We start from the raw sequence: 18,540 nt of genomic DNA, 5'->3' as shown, positions 1-18,540 counted from the left end.
AACCAGGATAACAATCCAAAGGGTCAGCATTGGTGCCTTCAACCCACAAATACAATGAAGAAAACTCACCTCGAACGCAGAAGCTCCCCGAAGGAAATCCCTGGCCGCCGCCCTGTCGGCTTCCCGAGCTATCAATACAAACAACACACCTCATTAGCAATTGGTTTCCATGCTATAATCCATTCCTTATGTGGGGTAAAATGACCATTTTACCCCTGACCCAACATGAACCAAAATTAAGGCCCAAAACCAAAAGATCTACAAAGGTCCACTAATGACCTAATTTTCCGAATTGGGCCCAACTCCATATGGGTCTTATCCTAAGCCCATATTTTCCTTAAATACAAATCACGTTACCATAAACACCCATTGGGACAATCTTGGTCAAAGACATAAGTCAAAAGTCAAAGTCAACGGCCCAAGTTGTCCCAACTCGCCGAGTTGCCCTTCAACTCATCGAGTTTCCTTCATCACACTGAAAAATCGAGAAGAAACGATCCAACTCACCGAGTTCACCCTAAAACTCGCCGAGTTTATCAGGAACCAAACATCCTAATCCATTAACTCGACATAATCGAAACTAACAGCTTCCCCACTCAAATCTAACTGAAATAGCGTCTAGAAGGGTAATGTTTCCAACTTTACCCCTAGGGTCATCCAGGTGGGCTCAAAACCTAAACTTTAGGCTTAAAATGTTAAGGGCTTAATCAATACTCACTTAATCACCAAGACAAGGCACCAAAATACAGATTTGGTCCTTTAAGGCTGGATGGTCACATAAAGCTTCTAACTTTACACTCATGCATGGCTAGGGGAGGCTCAAAAGCTCGTAAGAGGTGAAAAGAAGAACTTAATAGATGCATGAAGCCCTTAAAACTATAAAGTTGGCACCTTTATGCCAAAAGAACTTATGAAGATCATAGATCTGAAAGAATAAACACTTGGGACTTCTACTTCCCCAACAATCACCCATCCATGGCTAAAAGCATGTAGTTGAATCAAAGAAGAGATCTAATAAAATATTAATCAAGGTTAGAACTTTATACCCAAAATATGTTGGAAATTGAGCATAGATTTAAGATCTAATCCAAGATTTTCTTCCCTTCAATGAGCTTCCAACTTACCAAAACACACCCACAATGAGCTCACAACACTCAAGGAGGATCTAGGGTTTCGAGATTAGGGTTTGGGGCTATAGAGGTCGGGAATAAGGTCACCACCTAGAACTTAAGGTGTTTAAATAGGGTGCAAACCTAAAAAAATTAGGGTTTCTCAAAGAGTGTCCAACGTGTCGTGTTCACTTCACCAACTAGACAAGTTGGTCCTTAAAAACATGTGCCCTAAAAGCTTCCAACACATCGATTTTAAGCCATAAACTCAACGAGTTGGCCCCTAAAAAGGAAATTTATTTCCATAAATGACCTTCTAGATATCGGATGTTACATAAGTTTCCAAGTTATGTTTATAGGATGGACAAGACAATTTGTGGATTAAAGCAAGCTTCCAAAGCGTGGTATGATACTCTAGAAAATTATTTCATTCAAAACGGATATCAACATAGTGCTATTGGTAATACCTTGTTCATCAAACAATCAGGGTCTCATATTATCCTTTCACAAGTATATGTTGATGACATCATCATCTTGGGTTCCACTGATGAAGCCCTGAGCATAGAATTCGTTGAAGTCATGGCTCACAAGTTTGAAATGAGTATGATAGGAGTATTAACCTTCTTCTTAGGTTAGCAAGTCAAGAAACTTCCAAATGGTATCTTTATTTGTCAAAACAAATATGTGCATCACATTATGAGGAAATTCTCTTTCACTGACTATAAACCTGCCAAAATTCCCATGTTCTCTCCTACAAAGATTCACGTTGACACTGATAGTATTGATGTCAATGAAACCATGCACTACAATAAAAATCCAAAATAGCTACGAAAGATTTTTATGGAACGTATTTTCATTGCTATTCTACAACAAATCTTGCTATGGAATGTCGTTTCATAGCTAATTTGCTACCATATTTTCTACATTATTAATTTTTTGTAGCAAACATAGGAATTGCTACGAAAATTGTTACCGATTCAAAATTTGATAGTATATTGCTACCGATATTTCTATGGAAAAACTATTCATAGCAAATTTGCACCAAAAATTTTTATGAAAATACTTTCCATTGAAATTTTGCTATGAAATTAAATATCATGGTTAATCTACAACAAAATTTTTCAATAAAATAAAATTTCATAGTTGTTTTGCTATGGAAGTAGCATTCATAGCTTACGGAATTTTATTTATGTTGCTTGTTTTGCTATGGAAAAAGTCTAGCTAAGTTAGGAATTTGGTTACAAAATTAAATTTCATAGCAAATTTGTTTAGAAGTTCAAATTTATAGATATTTAGTTATGAAAATTTGCAATAGTAATAAAAATCATGCAAGGTTGACAATGGTGCTAATATTTGTTGCAACTTTGTTACAAATTTTTTTAGGAATTAATATTTTGTAGCTATTAGCAAGAGATAATTTATGGTCATTATAAATAAACATGCTTGAAATGTATTTTTCTAATCATATAAAAGAATAACAAAAATTATTTATTCAATCCGTCAGAAAAAAAAACATTACTTATACATTTTCAAAATTAGAGTATGTTGTATTATATCAAGTGATTTGCGGTTAAATTGTTATTATTTACATCTTACTTATACAAGATTACAAAAGTCTCTTTTACTTTTTTAATTCAAAAATATTTCATGTTTTTGTAAGCCTAGACTTTTATATATAATTGATATCGTTTTTGAGTCATGTTCTATTCTTAGACCAAAAAATTGATAAATGATATCATTTTTCCAATCAACACTTCGATAAATTTTTGGGGGTTGGTGATAGAGATCCACACAAATATAAGAGATTTCTAACGTAAAATGGTGAATCATATTTATTAAATCTTAAAACATCATGTAATGTAAATGCTTATTTGAATCATGTATATAATCACCACACTTTTAGTACATTGTTATATCTTACACATAATGACAAGTAAAAACAAATTTTTGAAAAAAAAAAAAAAAAAACTTAATAGTTATTCCAAATCAGTGATATGTGGTTAACCAACTTAATGTACAATCTTTAAGCTCTTTAACTAATTAACTTGAGAACTACATGTGATTTCAACATTTCAAGCATTCCAAACATCACCACATCATACTCCTTCATCAAGAAGTCATGATTTGTAGTTGTTAAGCAATATCTCCTACAAATTCCATAAATATGTAGTGGTGTTTGTGTGTTTTTATATGACTAAAACACCACTTGTTGCATTGGAGAATATAGAATCAATCAACCTCTAGCCATAAACTCATTTTACTAATAAGATATACCAAACAACTCAAAACCTCAACGAATTAATCTGAAATCCCCTTAAAAAACCAAAGTTTTAGGAAAAAAATCAATTAACAATCAAAACACCATACCAAATGCTCCAAGAATTCAAATCAACATAAATCAATTAGCTCTCTGCACTAAAAACCCATATTTCAATTGTCAATTACATTTTTTCTATAACTACTAATTTCATCAATCGAAATTCGGGTCACATTTCTTCCATACGTTTATTGGCATGTGTCCATTGAGACCTAGGTTAACATCGCATGTGCAAATACAACACCGAATAAGATTTCAATCTTTTGTGCAGGTGTTTCGGCTACACTGGTCAAGAAAGGCAACTACTCAACGAATAAGAGTAAATTACCTGCAACTTATCCATATTTATCTTCACAGAACAATTCATGAACAATGATACATAAACTGAAGGGTTTTGAGCATAACAATATTCCTATGTGATCATGTAACCCTAATTGCTTTGGATATAACTTTTTCTCTAGTTATACATGTAAATAGAAATTCTAAAGCAATAACCCTAATACTAGCATACAATTTTCTAGATATATATGAAAACTACGGTTAGAATGTTACCTTGCTTGCTATCTCGTAATAACAAGAATTTCACAGATGATCTTGACTCTTGAAAGCTCTAGGGCCTCAAGTGTTGCACCTGGAGTCACAAACACCAATAGCAAAGCATGAGTGAGAGAGAGGCAGAAAATCGGCTAGGGTTTCTTCTTAGAAAACAGTGGTGGATTTTAGGAAATCTAGGGGTCTTTAAATAGCTATGGCTGCTAGGGTTTTCAGTTGAAACCCTAATTCCTTGCTTAGGCACCAAGAAGCCCATGGACACTCTTTCTAGAAGGACTTGGACGAATTCTATAGGTCCTCATATAGATTTCGTCCACTTCATTCTAAAGGAGTCCATCAGCCCAACTCTGCAACTATCATTGATTTGCAGAACTAGCCTCCGTACTTTCAATCAGTTCCTGTAATCCTAAAATTAATATAAAATTAATTTCTAATTAAATACTAATTGAATAATATGATTTCTAATTAATATATTATTCTTATAATATATTAATAAATCATTTATTAACCTCTTTCTTCAAAATTCATCCTATCAAGTTACTATGGTGCAGGTAACCCAAAAGGACCATGCTACTATCAAATCAAGTACATACCAATTATAGTTATGGTCTTAGACACCTAATCCAACAGTATCTCACTTGGATAAGTCTAATAACTTTAATTACAAGCATGAATTCAGAATCTGATTAGCAATCATAGCTTTCAAAAGTAGTTGTCGAACTCTAACCTATTCAATGACGCATCCTTTAGATAAGGGATCATATAATCCTCCATTCTACAATATATCGTGTGGACACAGACATGGAATATAATCATTCTCAAAGTCCAAAAGATTGTTTCCCGATTTCTGATTTGTATGACAAGGATCTTAATTGAACACATCAATTTAGTCTTGACTAGGCCCAGCACATAAGTCATCACAAAATCATCGAGGGGCCCAAGATATCGCTTTTACCTTTAGGGAAAAAGGAATAGATAAACTTTGACTTATATGCTTGTACAATTTACTCATCAAATCTCACACAACAATACGTTTTATAACATCAAGTTACTGATGCATTTACGCATTATCAATGCATAACCAACTTGTAAACAACAATTCATATATCTTGGTTTAAAGATTATACGATATTATCATCTGACAATTACTCATGATAAATTCCATGAAGTAATTCAAATGAGCGTGAGTTTAATCCAATACTCAAATCCTATTTCAGGAGTACTCAAGAACATTCCAGCAAACCTTTGCTATGTCTAAGCACTTAGACAATCTACAAACCAATTCATGACAGTCTTCATTCATTACTTACTTCTAAAGTATGAACGACTGTGGATAATTTAAACAATCCAATTATTCAGGAAGTAAAACATGAAAAAGTTAAACAATAGTAAACAATTGACATAAGATAGTAAACATTACTCATAAATAAATCTCCATTACTTAATCATCAAATGTCAATTACATTTATCTATTACAAGTTTCTAAAATATCTATCAAATTGCTAAAACTAATATCGTCCTTCAGACCAATGCTCCATGCATGTTGAATGCGCTTAGTCCTACTTAGACCCTTTGTAATAGGATCTGCAGGATTCTTTTCCGACAATACCCTCTTGACCACGAGGAGTCCTTCTACCCAATGTCTGATGAAGTGGTATTTTCTATCGATGTGTCTAGATCTACCATGATCCCTTGGTTCCTTTGTTAATACAACTGATCCTTCATTATCGTAGAAAATATCCATGGGATCCTTTATGGCTGTTACAACTCCAATGTATCCAATTAAGTTCTTCAACCATATAGCCTCCTTTGATGCTTCGCTCGCAACTATGTACTCTGATTCACACGTTAAATCTACCACGGTCTCCTACTTGGAACTTTTCCAAGTCACTGCTCATCCATTTCAAGTAAACACCCAGCCTGACTGAGAGCAGAAGTTATCTCGGTCGATCTGAAAGTCGGCGTCACTATACACTGTCACTCTCAAGTCATCACTTCCACCAAGTATAAGGACCCAGTCCTTAGTCCTTCGCAGATACTTAAGAATGTTCTTAACTGCTGTCCACTGAGATTTACCCGGGTTCCTTGATATCAACTTACCATGATCAACACAAAAGCCACATCAGGGCGAGTACATGTCATAGCATACATGATCAAGCCAACGACAGAAGCATACGGCACTCGACTTATTTCCACTATCTCTACATCAATACTCGAACTCTGATTCTTACTCAGTTTGGTATTGCTCTGGATAGGTAACTCCCCTTTATTGGAATTCTCCGTGATAAAACGTTTTAGCACTTTATCCAAGTAAGTACTTTAACTAAGTCCAATTAGTTTTTTACTCTTATTTCTTAAGATACTTATCCGCAGAATATAAGCAGCTTCCCTAGATCCTTCTTAGCAAAACACTTCCCAAGCCAAGACTTAACCTCCTGCAAGGTTGGAACATTGTTTCCTATGAGCAGTATTTCATCAACATATATACAATACTAGAAAGCTAATCATACTCCCACTAGCTTTGACATATACATAGGACTCATCCTCACTCCTAGAGAAACCAAACTCTTTGACTTTCTCATCGAAGCAAAGATTCCATCTGCGAGGAGCTTGCTTTAATCCATAAATGGGTTTCTCAAGCTTACACACTCTATTGGGGTATTTAGCATCCGCAAAACCTTCTAGCCGACACATGTAAACATCTTCAGCCAGCTTCCCATTAAGGAAAGCGGTTTTGACATCCATATGCCAAATTTCATAATCATGAAACGCAACGATGGCTAACATAACCCTAATAGACTTGATCTTAGCCACTGGTGAGAAGGTCTCATCATAGTCAACCCCCAGGGTTTGAGTTAATCCCTTCGCAATCAGTCGTGCCTTGAACATGTGCACCTTTCCATCCATGTCGGTCTTCTTTCTGAAGAGCCATTTGCACCCAACTGTACTCCGACCTGGTACATTGTCAACCAAGTTCCAACCATGATTATCATACATAAACTGGATCTCAATGTCCATTGCCTCTTTCCACTTGGAAAACTTAGGGCCCGCCATGCCTTCCTTATAGCTAGAATTCCCATCCAATTTTACCAGTGTACTATCGTTGATAAACGTATCATCGTCCGTAGTAATATGAAAACCATAAAACTCCGGTGCCATTCTAACTCGTGTGGAATGCCTAAGAGGTAATGACTCGTAAATTGGTTCAACAGGAATCTCTTTCTCAGGATAAGCGCTAGTGTTAGAGGTTCCTTCACTGCTTGACTCTTGAATCTCTTTAAGATCAATTGTCCTCCCACTGTCCTCTTGGCATATGCGTTCCCTCTCGCAGAAAACTCCTCTTCTTGCTACAAAGACCAGGTTATCACTAGGTCTGTAGAAAAGATATCTGAAGGATTTATGTTGGTTACCGATGAAAATACACCGCTTAGTATGAGGTTCAAGCTTGTTGTGAGTCTCTTGTCTTACGAAAGCTTCACAACCCCAAACCTTGATATGTGCCAACGAGGGAACCTTCTCTATCCACATCCCGTGAGGTTTTTTGGCAACCTTCTTAGTTGGTACTAGATTAAGGATATGGGCGGTAGTCTCTAAGGCATACCCCCAGAATGAAATTGGTAGCAAAACTTGACTCATCATGGAACGAACCATGTCCAACAAGGTTCGATGATGCCTCTCAGCCACACTATTAAGTTGTGGTGTCCTAGGTGGCGTCAATTGTAATACAATTCCACATTCCTTAAGATAGTTGCAGAACTCGATACTAAGATATTCACCACCTCTATCAGATTTGAGCATCTTTATCTTCCTATCCAATTGATTCTCCACTTCTTGCTTAAACTCTTTGAACTTTTCAAAAGTTTCTGACTTGTGTTTGCTTAAGTAGATATATCCATATCTACTATAATCATCTCTAAAAGTCACATAGAAGCGGTTTTTTGCATCCCTTGTAGTGGATCTGAAGGGCCCACACACATCTGTGTGTATGAGATCCAACAATCCCTCACCTCTTTCACAAGTACCAGTGAAAGGTGATTTAGTCATCCTTCCAAGTAAACAAGGTCCGCATGTGTCATCTGACTTTAGGTGAAGTGACTCCAACACTCCATCCTTTTGGAGTTGGGCTATGCGCTTCTTATTGACATGTCCAAGAAATAATATCCATCGTCATTTCTGACAAGTAGCAACAATCATTCAAATCTAGCTCTAACCCACTACTAAGCACTAAAGAGTAAACTCTGATCTTGGTAACAAGCGATGGTTTCCTATTTCCCATTATCAGGTTCATCTTTCCATGCTCCACATCCCTACTTCTTCTTAGTCCATGCAAATCCGGACAAATGTGAAAACCACATCTTGTATCAAGGACCCAAGAACTAGCATGTGATGAGTTATTAGACAAAATAGTATAATTGCATGCTAAGGTGGGCTTTATCTTCCCATCCTTGATGTCCTGCAAGTATTTCAGGCAACTTCTTTTCCAATGCCCCTTATCATAGCAATAGAAGCACATTGCTTCTTTAGGATCGGAGGAGGGAGGGGCAGAACCGGTTTTAGCTTTGGATCCACTAAAAGAAGATCCATCATGATACTTTCCCTTTCAGTTCTTCGAGGGAGCTTTCCTATTTTTCCCTTTTCCATGTCCAATATCAGGACTGGGGCAGCAGTAGGAGTGGAAGTGGATTCAACACTTTTCCCTTTTAATCCTTTCAGTAGTTCGTAGTAGGCCTTGAAGCTTGCTTAATGTGACTTCCTTATTGCTCATATGATAAGTCATCTTGAACTGATCAAAGCAAGGAGGCAAAGAGTGTAGGACTGTGTCAATAGCCAACTCTTCATCAAAGTTCACATTCAACTTCAAGAGACGATCCACATATCTCTTCATGAGTTGCAGGTGAATCGTGATGGACTCTCCATCGCTCATCTTGGTGGTGATAAACGAGGTGACTATTTCATTCCTCTCTTGACGCGCTCTTTGATGGTACATTTCCATCAAGTCCTTGTACATCTCGTAAAGCCAATAGTCCTCGTAGAACTGCTGTAGCTCAGGAGTCATGGTGGCTACCATAATATAGGACACCTTAGTAGCATCCTAGTAGTGAGCCCCATACTCATCTATTTCTTTTGGAGTAGCTTTGGACTCATTAATCTTGTTCAACGGTTTGTCGAGGACATATTCTTTGTCCTTGTAACGCAAGGTCATTCGAATGTTCTGAATCCAATCATTGAAGTTGGAACCATCGAATGTGATCCTTGCACAAATGTTCAAGAGTGAGAAGGAGTTGTTAGAGTTGTTGTTGGAAGAACCATAAGAGTTGTTTGAGGTAGACATCTGCAAAAGAAGAAGGACAAAGATTTGATTAGCTAAGGACTAAATGAAATATTAATGCTAGGACCCAACACAATAATACACAATTCGGAAGAGGGATACCATAATCCAATTGTAAATTATTTGAAGGTAGGTAAATGATGATTTACCAATTCCACCAAGAAAAACGAAATTAAAAGGAATTAGGTTTTAAATGAAATGAAATTCCTAGATTCTTTGAGATTCATTGAACGATTCAATGGCATGTTTAATCTCTATTGTGCCCTTCAAGTTTGTGATTAGGATACCGAGGATCACAAACAAGGTGTGAATAACCATGCAAATTAGCTTGGTACTCTCGATGTCATTTACCACCTAATCAATGTGTCGGTTAACCACACACGCTCCATTGATCTATGATAATTTATGAGCTACCCATTGCCACCCTTGTTAGTCCAAGTTAGTGTGCCGGTTAACCACATACGATCCACTAATGACTTGACAAGGTGCAATGTGCAATTTCATGGATTAGCATCAAATTCACATTTTCCTAAAGTAACTAAGATTGGGAATTTATAAAAACCTTTAGTTACTTTATATTTATCATTATACTTATTAGTGAGATAATTAATGTCTTATCCTACCCGTTCGGATTACGACCCTCCACCAATTAAGAAAGCAGTGGGTGAGAGTGGACATTCATTCAACCGTTATTTTATAGGCAGTTTCCTTCCCCCCTTATAGATCGGCTTCGTGAATGAGACCTACTTACGGTAAGACTGGGTCATCTTATACATATATATATATATATATATATATATATATATATATATATATATATATATATAAGGGTTGTATTTTAAACTTGTAATAACTAGGGTTATAGAATTTAATATTTCAAAATTAAACTTTTTAATTAAATTTTAAATTCCAAACTTTAAATGGTGCAATTTGAAACTTTTCAAAATTACTAGATCAAATTTAAAATAATAAATAATCACAAAATTTGTCATTATCTTAAAATTTGACCAAATCCATCTATTTTGATAAGAAAATCAGATTATCATTCAGCAAATTCAATTTATGGTGATAGAAACGAATTATGGTAATTATCATAATCCAAAATATATTAAAAATTCAAAAAATCTGGTAACAGACGAGTCAACTCGTCGAATCAGGGCATGGACTCGTCGAGGTCATCCTAAAACTCGTCGAGTTTGTCAAGCAGAAAACGATTTCTGCTTTGCATTCGATTTTACTGTTGCATCAAATATAACAGAAGAACATCCAAGGCTCTAATACCACTCAAGGGTTTTGAGCATAACAACATTCATATGTGATCATACAACCCTAATTACTTTGGATTTCAGTTTTTCTCTAGTTATACATGCAAATAGAAATTCCAAAGCAATAACCCTAGTACTAGCATACAATTTTCCAGATCTATATGAAAACTAGGGTTAGAATGTTACCTTGTTTGTTATCTCGTAATAACAAGAATTCCATGGATGATCTTGACTCTTGAAAGCTTGAGTGCCTCAAGTGTTGCACCTCTAATGGAGTCACAAACACCAATAGCAAAGGATGAGTGAGAGATAGGCGAAAAATTGGCTAGGATTTCTTCTTAGAAAGCATTGGTCGATTTCAGGAGATCTAGGGGTCTTTAAATAGTTGTGTCTGCTAGGGTTTTCAATTGAAACCCTAATTCCTTACATAGGCTCCAAGCAGCCCATGGACACTCCTTCTAGAAGGCCTTAGACGAATTCTATAGGACATCCTATAGATTTCGTCCACTCCCTTCTAAAGGAGTCCATCAGCCCAACTCTGCAACTATCATTGATTTGCAAAACCAACCCTCGTACTTTCAATCAATTCCTGTAATCCTAAAATTAATATAAAATTAATTTCTGATTAAATACTAATTGAATAATATGATTTCTAATTAATATATTATTCTTATAATATATTAATAAATCATTTATTAACCTCTTTCTTCAAAAGTCATCCTATCAAGTTGCTATGGTGAAGGCAACCCAAAAGGACCATGTTACTATCAAATCAAATACATACAAATTATAGTTATATGCTTAGACACCTAATCCAACATAAACACCATTTATTAAAAAAAAAAAAAAAAAAAAAAAAAAAAAAAAAAAAAAAAAAAACTAAGACAAAGAAATATGGAAACATAATCTCAAATCAAAATCTATGCTTAAGATGAAATCAAACCAAACTCAAATCTTTAAATCACCAAAAGAAATTGGGAACAAGAAGGAATTCTTCAATCCATCAAAATCATAAAAACCATTGATTGAAAAAGAAATCAAATCCTTATTATTATTAAAGTCAAAACCATGGATTGAGGAAGCAATCGATTAACCATTACTGTGAAAAAATCTGGTGAAGAAGGACAAAGGGGGTGAAATGGAAAAGGAATCGATTGATGTATCACCAGCATCAACAAGTATCAGAAAAATAGTAAATTATAGAATGGTCCCTATGGTTTTGGGTAATATACATGCTTGGTCCCTAAATGTTTTTCTTTAACTTGGACGGTCCCTATTACATGTTTTTGTTACATACAAGGTCCCTGCTTGACATAAAAATACTATTTTACCCTTATTGGTTTTATTTTTAATAATTTATATTTATGTATATGTTTCTTTTAATTTATTCTTATATAATTAGGATTAATCTAGTTAGTTACACACCACCTTTTATACCTTTTGACCTTCCAACAGGTTACTCTGTGCAAACTACCACCATCCATGACACTAGAGCAAATCACCACCGTCTTTGAAAAATGAGTAATAGATAATAGAAAAATAGAAAAAGAAATCATAAGAGCAAAGTAGTAGTCTTTTTACATATGTCATGGACCAAACGTGTAAGAAAAACATGTAATAGGAACCTTCCGAATTAAAATAAAAACTTAACGCCGACATACTCACCACTAGTGGAATGTGTAAGAAAAACATGTAAGAGGAACCATCCGAGTTAAAATAAAAACTTAATACCGACATACTCACCACTAGTTAAAATAAAAACTTATGGACCAAATTACCACAAACCATTCACATCACCACTAGTGGAATTTACTCTAATTTTGAGGAATAGCAACCATAAGTTTTTATTTATTTTTGGTTTAATAGAGCCAGCTGGAAACGGAAGGCCGACACCTCCATAAAAGGACCGACACCAATCCAAATCAATTTCAATTTCTTTGAATGTAAGAATTCAATTTAGAATATGTTAAATATGGAACTGTAAAGTGTAAACTGGTCAGTTTAATATTACATGATCGTTTTTTTAATTAAAACTACATGATTGAATTGTTCAATTTCTACCTAACTCCCTAATCAATTCTTGTAAGTCAACCTTTCGTCCTACGATGAACTTCCCCATCGAACGGACCAAATCACACAGGAGCATACGATTTGACTTGCTGGCAAGGAGGCTGCTTCTGCATCGATCTGAAAAACTAAAGGTTTGCCTCGATTATTTTATAATTATCATGGTGCTACTGTTGTGATTTTCTTGATCCAAGTCTCCCCACATTCATCAAGAATCTTTATCGGATCTCCTCTTAGGTGCAACTGAAATTGTTAGTATTTTAATTTCTCACAGTATACTGTATAATCTCTGTTTTTTCATTGCGATGATCTGATCAGTTAGTTGTCATGATCGACCCTAATTTGATTCTGGATGGTGTAAGATACGTATTGACTCTTGTGTAACCCTTTTTTTTTTTTTTTTTTTTTTTTTTTAATGTTTGTGCTGCATGTTTTTAGAAATGGCCGACGATGAGGATATTCAGCCCCTTGTATTCGACAATGGAACTGGAATGATGAAGGTTAGCATGATAATTCTTCTGTTACTATTTCATAATTATATAACACTTTCTTGATTTAGTTGTACAAGTATTCTTGTACTTTTGAATTTAAATAAGGGGTAAATGATTGTTTATGGAATGAGTCGTCAATTTAGTTTTTTAAAACGAAATATGCAATCGTATTTCTATTTATCACCAAAAAAATTTAATAATTTACCTGTAACATGTATAACTTGCATAAGCCGTGCCATTTGCCCAAATTGACATAAAAAAGGTCAATAATTATTGTGTTAATTAGTAAAAACCGAAACATATTTAAATAAATAAGCATTTAACCGAATGCCAAGTCATAAGGTATGTTTTGCTCATAGAAGGAAATATGGTTGCATATATATTTCGTCTAAAAAACCATTTTGTTGGATATGTTGGGGAAAGACCACTCCAATCGGAGATTTTCATTTTTTTTTTTTTTTTTATTTGGAATAAATTACAGGCAGGGTTTGCTGGTGATGATGCTCCTAAGATAAAGTTCCCGAGTATTGTTGGTAGGATGAGAGACAATGGTGTTACAGTGGACACGGATGGGAAAGATGCATATGTAGGAGATGAAACCCTGTCAAAAAGTGGTATCCTGACTTTGAAATATCCTATTGACCATGGTATTGTCTGCGACTGGGGAGATATGGAAAAGATTTTCCATCACACATATAATGAGCTTCAATGTGCTCCAAAAAAGTATCCTGTGCTTATTACCGAGGCACCATTAAATCCCAAGGCAAACAGAGAGAAGATGACTCAAGTCATGTTTGAGACCTTCAATGTTCCCTCCATGTACATTGCAATTGGGGGTGTGCTTGCTTTGTATGCGAGTGGTCGTACAACTGGTTGGTTTTGTATTCCTCTTTTTGGTTTTCTAGAATAATTTAGATTGTTTGTGTTTTGGTATCAGGGAATATATAGTTTTAAAATGCATTAACCAGTAACTAGAAAAATAAAAACACAAAATTATACATGGAGGATTTAAAAACCAAAGGCATTTGATGGTATGAGAACAAGTTACAATCACACACTAATCTCTCAAGCAAACCCACAATTCCCAAAAATTTAAGTCGCACCATTTTTTACACTCAAACAAAAACAAGATACTTATGTACCATTAATAAAGTAATGTTGATTATTTTCATTTTTTTTTTTTTTGTTTCTTTCTTTGCCAAGGTGTGTTTTTTTCATTCCATCATGGAATAGAATGAAAATTTGCAATATAACCCATTTTAATTACTGTTTCACAATTCATTTAAGTAGTTTAGGAATCTGGGGCCACAAAGACTTTCAATTATAACTGTCACTCTTCAAAAAGTGGTATCCTGACTTTTATTGTGTTTATTCTTTTTATTTTTGTAAATAAAAGTGACAGTTATAATTGAAATAATGTATAGAGTTAGGTTAAAACTTTATATTGTATTTACATGTAGTGTAAAATTTTCATCTGAAAATTTATTCCATCCTAGGAACCAATCAAATATGTCATGAAAATGTAACGACTCATTCCGTTACCTTGCTTATGCAGTTATCCACTTACCCTATATACATTCATTCATCATTCTGTTCCATCCAACCAAACAAACTCACTCTTAAATTGTGTTTAATTGAGACACTTTGAAACTAAATCTTTGAACTCCTTTTACTCGCATAAAGCCCTCTCAACCTATTCCTTTTCAATCAGTGTATATTAAACTTATCTTTTATTTAGGCCAACAAACCTCAACAGTAGTAATTAATTATTTTACAGGAATCGTATTGGATTCCGGAGAGGGTGTGTCCCACACAATCCCAATTTACGAAGGGTACGCACTGCCTCATGCCATCCTCCGCCTTGATCTTGCTGGAGTTGACATCACAGATTCCCTAATGAAAATCCTGTCAGAAAGAGGCCACTTGTTCACCACAACAGCTGAACGAGAAATTATCCGTGATATGAAAGAAAAGCTCGCATACGTGGCTCTTGACTATGAGCAAGAACTCGAAACCGCAAAAACTAGCTCCTCTGTTGAAAAGAACTATGAGCTGCCCGACAGGCAGGTTATCACGATTGGGGCAGAGAGATTCCGCTGCCCGGAGGTTCTCTTCCAGCCATCCCTCATTGGAATGGAAGCTGCTGGTATTCATGAGATGACATACAACTCGATCATGAAGTGTGATCTTGGTACTAGGAAGGATCTTTATGGAAATATTGTGCTTAGTGGTGGGTCAACCATGTTCCCGGGCTTTGCTGACCGAATGATCAGAGAAATTACTGCTCTTGTCCCTAGTAGCATGAAGGTTAAGGTGGTACAACCACCTGAGAGGAAACACAGTGTTTGGATCGGAGGATCAATTCTTGCTTCCCTCAGCACCTTCCAACAGGTAAATTAAAATTTAAAACCATGCTAAAATGATGTCTGGAGATAAATGATGTTTCTAAAAATAACTAATGAAATTAAATTTGTGAAAAGTTAGACTTCATGGTGAAAGTCTCTTTTCCAGACAATCTCTATTAAGTTGTTCTTTTTTGCATTGTTGTCCGGATTAACAATGTTTAAAAGTATAGGGAAAATTGTAGGGAATAGCTATCTACTTTACTTTCATTATTGGTATGTATTTTGTACTCATAATAACAACATATGCATGTACTTTCACCAATAATACATTCTTGTTATGTATTGTTGGTATTGGTATTAAAATGTAACTTTGCTGCTATTATGGGTACGTCATTGTAAATATGCTGCTATTTCATGAAAAGCTGCAAGTATGTTGCTACTATGGGAGGAAATATCAACACACATTACTTCTATTACCCATATGGGCAACGTACGTTGTTATTAGCCACTGTAGCAAACTACTTGTATTCGTTTGCCAATAACGACAATGTACTTACATTTGATTTCCAATATCATTAGAACATTGCACTTAATTTCTTCTACAGATTAAGATAATAGCAACGTACTTACATTTTATTTCCAATATCAGTAATGTACTCTACCTATTACATATTGCTACCATTGATAAATACGTGTATCTAAAACGATATTATGGGTATTGACATGTAAGTAAATTGCAATTATGGGCATATAAATAAAGGAAATTGTCTATATTGGTAAAAACGAGTAAAGTATGCTGCTATTTTCTTTAATTTCCCTAACAAATATTTGACTAACTTCTACTTTTCTTTTGCATGAATCAGATGTGGATCTCGAAGGACGAGTATGAAGAGTCTGGTTCCTCTATTGTCCACAGAAAATGCTTCTAAGTATGTATTATGTTACTATGGTCGAGTTTGTTTTTGTTTTTATAATTTCTATCCATTTATTTTTGCTGTTATGTTTCATGAGAAGCAAGAAAAGCAGAAATGCTTTTGTGTTGTATGATGTAATCCATTAATTTGTTTAGAATTTGGGTGAAACAGATAGAAATCTCGACATTTAGATGTACAGATCAAAGTTGTATTCTTGAGATTCTTTACTTCAACATAACATATTCATCAGTCAAAAGTTTCTACATGGGAGCTGAGAATCTATAAATGTCAAGTTTAAACTATATATATATATATATATATATATATATATATATATATATATATATATATATATATATATATATATGGGTAAAGTGAATATACCTAAGAATCTTATATAAGCTTAGGTACCTAACCACATCATACTACGTAATTTTGTATCATATTTGCATTGTAATCACCCAAAGTTCTTAAAACTCAACCTTATAACTTGATTGCTTCCAAAATCTTTGGACTTTCACCATTATCTTCTTTCAAATGACGTCTTTCTATCGGAGACCCCCTGGTGGGTTTCATATACTACCGTTACAAATCAAATGGTGTAGGAGGAATACAATGGTGAATGTCTGAAAATCTTGGAAGTAAATCAAGTTAAAGGTTGAAGTTTAAGAACTTAGACGATTGCAATGGAAATATAATGCAAAACAATGTAGTATAATGTGGTTAGGTACCTAAGCTTATATAAGGTTAGATATAAGGTTAGGTATATTCACTTTACCCTATATATATATATATATATATATATATATATATATATATATATATATATATATATATATATGGGATAATTCTTTTGAGAGGTATAATCGTAAATGATTATATGGCAGAGAGGTATAATCGTATATGATTATACATGTTTATACGTATATGCCTAATTATAAATGATTATACATATATGTCTAATCACAGATTGAGTAATTATATATGATTATGACAGTTGGTGATAAAAGAGGTGGTGGTGATAGAGGTGGTGGTGACAGAGATGGCGGTAGTATAAATGACGGAGGTGAGAGTGGTGGGGTCGGCTGGTGTCAGATGTGGTTAGGGTTGTTAATCGGGTTTTGGGTTAAACGGGTCGGGTTAGTCGGGTTTTTTTATAAAAATAATTTCACCCGGAATCCGACCCTATTAAGGTACGGGTTATTCGGGTTTTGGGTTTATAGGGTTGGGTTAATCGAGTTACAATGTAAGATAGAAATATTGTGCCATATTTATGATAAGGTTTATTTTCAGAAGCTTATATTAGGAAGTGTTAAATCCAAATGACCTTGAATGCATATGGTTTTTTTTGTTTGTACCATACAAGTAAAAAGCATTATTCATTTGATTTGAGGCTATGTATTTTTTATTTTAGGTAACATAAACTACTATTGCATCTTATTTTACTATGCTACATATTAATTTCCAATTGTGCAAAGGTGTATTTAGTTCTACAATTCTATTACATCTTATTTTCCTCTTGTTTAGGCCACATAATGTATAAAAATAAAAGACGTGAGGTGTAATGAAATACATAAATATTGTAGTATGCATTAATTCAGGTTAATCGGGTTAACTCGAAACCCAACTTTCATAAAAAAATCAACCCTAAACCCGACCCTAACTATAGTTCGGGTTTGTCGGGTTAACCTGAATAGCCCAATTAAGAATTTTGACCCTACTAAACCCGACTCGAAATGTTTTATTCGGCTTAGGGTTGGGTCGGGTTAATCGGGTTCAGGTTTTTTGACACCCCTAGATGTGGTGGTAGTGGTGGTGATGGCGACGGTTGTGGTGGTAGGGATGGTGGCGGAGGAGAAAGGAGCAGACGATGGTATATAACCATTTATAATTATAACAGATATGTCGCGCCAGTACGCCGAAGGGTTAGAGCGGCAAATGTGAAATATGTGGTTGTGGTAGAATCTCAAGATCTCTATTTTATTTTTAATCTCAATGAAACATCTCTCTCTCTCTCTCTCTCTCTCTCTATATATATATATATATATATATATATATATATATATATATATATATATATATATATATATTATAGCAATTATATCAAATTGTTAAATAAAACAAAACATGAGGATTTATGCATTAAAACTA

General features: G+C 34.7%; 2 protein-coding genes across 6 annotated transcripts; one reads left to right on the top strand and one right to left on the bottom strand.

Moving 5' to 3' along the window:
* Positions 1–8,662: 8,662 nt before the first annotated feature.
* LOC145045431 (uncharacterized) lies at positions 8,663–9,046 on the bottom strand. The gene has a single exon (XM_078993758.1). The coding sequence runs from the start codon at positions 9,044–9,046 to the stop codon at positions 8,663–8,665; it is 384 nt and encodes a 127-aa protein (XP_078849884.1).
* Positions 9,047–12,546: 3,500 nt separating this feature from the next.
* Positions 12,547–16,579, top strand: LOC145047757 (actin-7-like). 5 transcript variants are annotated; one of them, XM_078996089.1, is made up of 6 exons: positions 12,547–12,773; positions 12,958–12,996; positions 13,078–13,139; positions 13,612–14,002; positions 14,908–15,521; positions 16,339–16,579. In XM_078996089.1, the coding sequence occupies exons 3-6, from the start codon at positions 13,080–13,082 to the stop codon at positions 16,402–16,404; spliced, it is 1,131 nt and encodes a 376-aa protein (XP_078852215.1). In that variant the 5' UTR covers positions 12,547–12,773; positions 12,958–12,996; positions 13,078–13,079; the 3' UTR covers positions 16,405–16,579. The 5 variants fall into 5 exon arrangements, with proteins under 5 accessions (XP_078852215.1, XP_078852213.1, XP_078852212.1 ...); XM_078996087.1 differs by lacking the exon at positions 12,958–12,996 and having other exon boundaries at positions 12,548–12,773; XM_078996086.1 differs by lacking the exon at positions 12,958–12,996 and having other exon boundaries at positions 12,762–12,890.
* Positions 16,580–18,540: the final 1,961 nt, after the last annotated feature.

Source organism: Lactuca saligna, chromosome 5 (genome assembly GCF_052625555.1).
Source record: "Lactuca saligna cultivar CGN05327 chromosome 5, ASM5262555v1, whole genome shotgun sequence".
NCBI classification, from domain to species: domain Eukaryota; kingdom Viridiplantae; phylum Streptophyta; class Magnoliopsida; order Asterales; family Asteraceae; genus Lactuca; species Lactuca saligna.
The sequence above is the reverse complement of the archived record's forward strand: the minus strand, read 5'-3'. Positions and strand labels throughout refer to the sequence as shown.

Excerpts from the sequence above, each read along its gene's own strand:
- LOC145045431 (XM_078993758.1), bottom strand. The coding sequence starts at position 9,046 with ATGGTAGCCACCATGACTCCTGAGCTACAGCAGTTCTACGAGGACTAT.
- LOC145047757 (XM_078996089.1), top strand. The coding sequence starts at position 13,080 with ATGGCCGACGATGAGGATATTCAGCCCCTTGTATTCGACAATGGAACT. Across the intron at positions 13,140-13,611 it reads ATGGAACTGGAATGATGAAG|GCAGGGTTTGCTGGTGATGA; the intron begins GTTAGCATGATA and ends AATAAATTACAG. Across the intron at positions 15,522-16,338 it reads CCCTCAGCACCTTCCAACAG|ATGTGGATCTCGAAGGACGA; the intron begins GTAAATTAAAAT and ends TGCATGAATCAG.